Raw genomic sequence first — 6,525 nt, 5'->3', positions numbered from 1 at the left:
TACAATACTTTTGCACAAACAGGCATCCGGACATGTAAGTTTGCACTTAAAAGGCCTTTTGGTATGGAAAAAAAAAGTTTAATATCTAATTTTGCCCCCCTAATCAAAATGCATCAAAAAACTGTTGTTAGTTGTTAAAATCGTTTATGGTTTGCAATTCTACCCCAATACCAGGTTTGCCATCTTCCACATGCAAGTTTTGGCAGGTTCAATCCTCACCTTCCTCTCTAAGCTCATGTGAATTAATCTAAACTCCACTGTTGTTGGCAACACTAAAGCTTCTACCTGAATAGATCAATAGGGCAAAGCCGAAATTTTTGTCTGCTGTAGCCTTGGCACAATGATTAAGTTGTGTATGTGCAACCATCAGGGTGCGGGTTCACCAGATCCTATAAGTAAAGGTTACATACATTTGAATTCAATTGCGAGTTGTGATGCTTGTTGGAAAAGGTAAGTTTGAAAGCAAATCTGGGGTTCGGATAGCTCTGTCGTTCTGGTGTGTTGGATGTTCTGAATTCTGTCTTTCTATGTTTCAGATGGTATGATGTTGCTATCCTAGTTCCGTTTGGTTGCACTCCTCGAAAATGTTTCTAGTTTCGGTGGGTATGAATGTATGATTGCTGATATGAATGTTTCTGTTCTTACATTTCAAAACTACATATAGAAACTAGAATTTAAAAAAGAGAGTTTTTCTATTTTTCCTCACATGTATTGGCTTCTTCTCTTATATACCCTTCTACGGTCTTGGATACTTCATATTGCTTTATTTTGCAACTTGGCTTGTGCAAATTTCCAAGAAACTTGACATGAAAGCAGGGTTCTCGGATTGTATCATTTTCCAAAATTTCAGCCCAATCCAACCCATCACCTAGACACTTGCTTGCTCCGTAGGGAGAATTTCTTAGATCTATCAGATAACAAAAAGATTTACACAATTGAAACGTTAAAATTACGTTTTGCATTCACAAGTTATAATATTGAAAAGATTTACCAAATCCCAATATGAGTGAAAAAATATAAGGAAAAAACCTAAAATACCCCAAAGTCCCAACATCCTTCTCTCTCCTTTCTACTTTGCTTCCTCCGACGGCAACCACTCCCTCCTCCCTTCTCCCTTCCCTCTCCCCTGCAACCCCACAAACCTGCTCCGCACCTCTACCTCCACTTCCACCACACCCACCCCCTTCCTCCCTCTCCCGCTCTCTCCTCGATCCCTACCCCCTCCCTCCCCTTCAAATCCGCTCCACCCCATTCCTTCCCTACAAACCTGCCCCGCCCTTTGGTGTCTTCAGAACAGTTGCAAGGATCGCTGACCATTGTTTTAAAACACAATATCACAGATGACATCGAGCTTCATGGATCTCATTCATTCCAAACACGGAGAAATGTTTGTGAATCATTCACGCACGGCTGTCTAAACCACACAGGAAGGCCGTCTGTCAACACCAATAACACCACTTATTTGCATAAGAAAAGGGCTGAGGCAGCCTTGGGGAAGCACCAATCTACTTTTTTTTATTTTTTATTTTGGTGTGTAAATGAAGCTTTAGGTCTGGCTGTGGCTCTCCCCACGGCTGATACTTAGATGTGTGGCAATGGGGTGGAGGTGGTGGTGCGGGGTGAGTTTGCAGGGAGGAGGAAGTGGTTGCGAATCGTTATCCTCTCTTGTAACTGCACGGTGTAGTACTGCATCGTGCAACGCAGCAGAAGTCATGTGGCACAGCGGGCCTCACATGGTGCACATGGCCTCTGCAGCCGCCGCACGATGCAGTACTGCACCGTGCAGTAACTGCATAGGATAAAAATTCAGTGGTTGCCCGTCAGAGGGAGGGGAAAAAAAAAAGAGATAGAAGGATGTTGGATTGAGCTCTTCTCCAGGGAATCCAGCACGCCTAGGTTGCATCCAGTGTTGAGCTATGCCGAACACATCCCTAGGCGTGCGTCGAGATGTGTGCAACATAGCCCAACCCTTGGATGCCCCTTGGACACTCCCTGGGCGCTGAGCTCCCTGGAGAGGAGCCGGATCCAAGGATGTTAGGGGTATTCTAAGTTTTTTATCTTTTTTTTAGTCATATGGGATTTGGTAAATTTTTTAAGTATAGTTTGTGAATATAAAACATAATTTTTACCTACTAATTTTGTAAATTTTTTTACTATTTCGTAGATCTAAGTAATTACCCAAAAATGGTTTTTTTTTTGGTAAGGAAAAAAAAAACTATTCCTTAACACTTATGATAAGAAGGAAAACATGTCTATTCTGGAATCTATGTACAATCCACCTAATTGCTAACAATTCCCACCTTTCGATATTGTTTGGATATAATGATTTGGATAGATCACATTGCAAATTTAATATTGAAATATAATCTTATCTGTTTTCATGAATACCTACTTCCTTATAGTATCTTCGCATATTTATATTTTTTTAATAAATTTCATTTTCTCACTAGATATCTAAAACGTTATCTATTGCCCATTTGATTGATTCTGCTTGAGCTAAAAATTCCCGTGTGAGCAAAGGATCTTAGGATTTGTTTGTTTACAAAATTTCAACCTCATCCAATTTATCATCAATCAGGTAAGTCGTAATTCCAAGATACATGAGATCTTTGGATTTGCGAAAAATGGAACGGATCGAAAGAAGGATCAAGATTTTTTTTTTTCCCGGTAAATGAGAATCTATTGATTTAAAAGCTACTGACGCACAACTAATGGATTACAAAGATCCACTAATCACGGAGTGGAATTCGACCAGACTATCGTACACTGTATATATAGGATCTTCAGGGCTAAAGAGTTAGTTAGTACATTAGACTCTCTAGAAGTATACTAAAAGGAACAACATATGACCTTGCGGTTCTCTAGGCAAATGGCATAGAGGAGCACACCAGTAAGGTAGGACGACATGGTTTCGAAAATAGAACAACAAGATTATTTCATTAGAGAGAGAGAGAGAGAGTACTAACGTATCCTCCCCCAATGGCTCAGAAAACTTTTTCCTTTTCGTTTTTTGAAAAAAAAAATGTGGGCCTTTTGTATTGCTGTTAATTTCTGTTGGACTACCTTAATAGCTCATTGCCAATGGTATGCGACATGCCCACATCTCATTATTTTTATTCATATTCTTCTTAAAATTAATTTTTTTTTATAAAAAATTCTTGAGTATCAGGCTCATCGATGGGCAATGCAACCATATCTTTTATTATTTAATTTTAATTTGTTACTTCTTTATTAATTTTGAAGAGGGGATGAGAGTTGGTCTAACAAGTAGTCACAAATCCTTTTGTCCTACTCCCCACACCCACCCCTTTCTCTTTCAAAGAAAAGCAAAAAGGAGTGCGAAGCCAATTGCTCAAAATTTGTCTGGATCATTTATGTATCAAGGATATGAACTTTCACTATTTTTTTAATTTTTTTTTAACAATTATCAGATTTGGAGGTTTTCACTATTTCAATGCTTTTCCCATATTCATAACAATGAGTACAGGCCTTGTGCAATGGTTAAGGTTGTTCTATTGTGATCAAGAGGTCTTGGGTTCAAGTCTGAAAACAACCTCTCTACAAAAGCCAGGGGTAAAACTGTGTACAGAGCCACATTGGCTGTGCTGAAGAGAGTAAACAAAGTCTTTCGCTTGTCCAGGCAACTGTTTTTTTAGTTGGTTGATGCCTTGGCAGAAGAGTGCAGGCTCTTTCGTGAGTCTCAATTTCAAGAATGTAACCCCTTCTTAAAAGTTATAAACAACAACCCAACTTCACGACATTAATTTGGAATGCAAACCTCTCTTTTCCTAAATTCCCAATTCTTAACTTGAGACATTTATAAGTAATCACAAACCCTATTCCATCTTCACTTAACCTGGTAAAAGGAACACCACCCGGTTCCACATTGTGGCATGTCCCTACACTTAGACACGGGTGTGCGCTCCTTTTGGTTGGATATAGGTTTTTCAATATTTGTTAGACTAAAAGATAGTTCACCCACCATCGGAGGTTTCACAAACCCCTCCTAGGGTTTTTGCCCCTCCTAAGGTTTTTTTATGTTCCAAAATACCCTTCTAATATCCTTTCCTGTTTCTCTTGTGTGGAGGGAAACTCAATCCTATTTCGTTTTGCCACTTTACACAAGTACATTGCGATTAAAATTTTTTCTTTCGATCAAAATTGGGACTTAAACTTAGACAAATGATAAGAGACCTTGAGGGAATCGTTATCCCCTCCAATTCGTTGCCCCCTCCAATTTCTCTAATTCGTCACATGGTGGGGGGGGGGGGGCAAAAATGACCACCCTACCCCCTGCCCGAAAACATTGCCCAAGGTGGAATCCACTCCCCCCTATTAGAGGAATTGGAGGTGCCCGCGATTGTAGGTGATAATTAGCCTACCCAAGGATTTTAAACCTGGATTCAGTCCTACTTAAGGGTGTCAAAATCTAGCCTGAACTGTTAAGACCGACCAAAATCGATCGAAAATACCCGAGATCGAACCGAACTGAACCGATCCTTATTCGATTGGTTTTGGACTGGGGTATGATGGGGCCGATTGAAAACCAGACTGCACCCGACCGACCGACAACAAACCGAAAACCGAACCAAATTAAATCAATAAGAATATAATTAGTATAAGGTTATGAATCATTGAATTGATTTCAATATTAGTGAGCAAATTTATGGTTGTAAGATAAATTATTACAAATTAATGAGTATGAGGTTATGAAAATAGGGAAATTGATTTGTAACAATGCTTGTTCCATTGACCTCCTTCTTAAGTGTGGGACTAATGAAATATTTTATATAGTTGAAAAGAGAAAGAGAAGATAATAGGCACAAATCGAATCCAACTTATTTAAAAAAACCCGGGATCGAACCGAATCCAAATCGATATCAACCCGTTATCATAAATCGAAACCGACATGAAACCAAATCGCACCGAAACCGAAACCGAGCCGAAACCAAAAAGTTCTTATTGGATTGGTCTCGGTTTCTCTAAAAACCACATCAAAATCGAAAAACCCGAACCAAAACCAGACCGAACCGACCGAACCGACCCATAGACACCCCTAATCCTACTGCTCTGGAATGGCTGGAAATAGGATCAATCACGGTCTTTCAATCTATCCAATTCCAAATTTTGAAACAGTGGATCTACAGGGAAGGGAAAAGAGACAGCGATAGAGAGAACGGTGTTTCAATTTTTGGGATAAATGAAAGTGTTAAAAGCTCCACAAAGAAAATGAAAACTGAAAAACCAGATGAAGCGACAGGTGAATATAGAAAAACAAATTCAATATTACATCCCCAGGCCCAGGGCTAGAGAATGAAAAATGGAAGGGTAGAGTCCGTAGAGATGATCGTGTGCCACGTCATCCGATATTTGTACAAGTGGCAGGAAGGCATCGTCAGCCGTAGATTCCCCTGGTCGGTTTCAGGTCATGGATCACCAACCATTACCAGCACTGATCGGTTTCCCACCTTCTAGTCCGATCGACGACGAAACCAGGAGAGGCGGAGGAAGAGGAGCTGAAACGCCGCCTTCTGACGGCGATAGATAGATCGTAACGAGCCCTGGCCGTAGGATCAGACAAAGTAGAATAGGCGTTGTGGATCTCTATGAAATCACGAGCATCAGAGTCCGACGACGCCGCGTCTGGATGATAAAGCTTAGCGAGGCTACGGTAAGCGGTTTTGATCTCAACCTGGGAAGCTGTTTCCTTGACACGCAGGACCTCATAAAGGTTCGCCGCCGATGGTGGTTTCATCTCCTCTATTCTTCTTCTTGATCTGTTTGATCTGGTGCTGGTGTTGGATTCGGCGAAGGCTTCTATGGTAATCCAAGACGGGCTGGGATTGCTAGCGCCGGTGAAAGACATCCTACCAATCGAAGAAGATCCGGTGGTTCCTGTAGATGACAAACGTTTTCCAGACAGGAATGGAGTTGCGGTAGCAGTTCCGATTGCGGAGCTTGCGAACATTGAACTATCCCTGGAATCGATTCGATTTGATTTGAATTCAATTGAGAAGTAGCGATTGGGGAATTCTTTTTTTCTATTTTGTAGAGAACTGAGAAGAGAATTGTGAACTGGATGGATGGAGAGAAAAGAGGGGTCTTTGATTTGATTTTATAAGGGTAGGTACGGCCCTCCTCTTCTCAGGGAATCTTTATATTTTTTAATTCTTCCTACGAAGAAATGGAGTACGGAGATTAGAGAGAGACAGAGAGACAGACCAGTGGGCGCCCCAGAAAAAGCGTGGGCAGAGTGCTGTAGCCTATGGGCGCCCGCCTACTCGTTCAGCACACTGGTTGGGCAAAGCAAAACCGCGTCTCTGAGTTTTCATTTTTGCCAACTGAGACGTACAGTCAGTAAAGCTATTGCTGACGTGGCTTTGTATTGGCCTGATTCCAAATCAGAATATCATTTTTTTTTTTTTCTATATACCAAAAAAAAATATTATGTGCAGAATGGGTCTCGAATCTAGTATATAGGCGTTAGATTAGATTAATCTAATATGTGATGAGTTAAAAAACTTG

At 40.8% G+C, this 6,525-nt stretch overlaps 1 protein-coding gene across 1 annotated transcript; it reads right to left on the bottom strand.

Annotated features, from left to right (window-relative positions):
- Positions 1-5,425: 5,425 nt before the first annotated feature.
- LOC122640446 (chaperone protein dnaJ 11, chloroplastic) lies at positions 5,426-6,041 on the bottom strand. Its single transcript, XM_043833646.1, has one exon. It carries the CDS (start codon positions 5,966-5,968, stop codon positions 5,444-5,446), a length of 525 nt encoding a protein of 174 aa, XP_043689581.1. The 5' UTR covers positions 5,969-6,041; the 3' UTR covers positions 5,426-5,443.
- Positions 6,042-6,525: the final 484 nt, after the last annotated feature.

Source organism: Telopea speciosissima, chromosome 9 (genome assembly GCF_018873765.1).
Source record: "Telopea speciosissima isolate NSW1024214 ecotype Mountain lineage chromosome 9, Tspe_v1, whole genome shotgun sequence".
Taxonomy (NCBI): domain Eukaryota; kingdom Viridiplantae; phylum Streptophyta; class Magnoliopsida; order Proteales; family Proteaceae; genus Telopea; species Telopea speciosissima.
This window is presented reverse-complemented; position numbering and strand designations above follow the sequence as displayed.

Coding starts and splice junctions, on each gene's coding strand:
- LOC122640446 (XM_043833646.1), bottom strand. CDS start 5,968: ATGTTCGCAAGCTCCGCAATCGGAACTGCTACCGCAACTCCATTCCTG.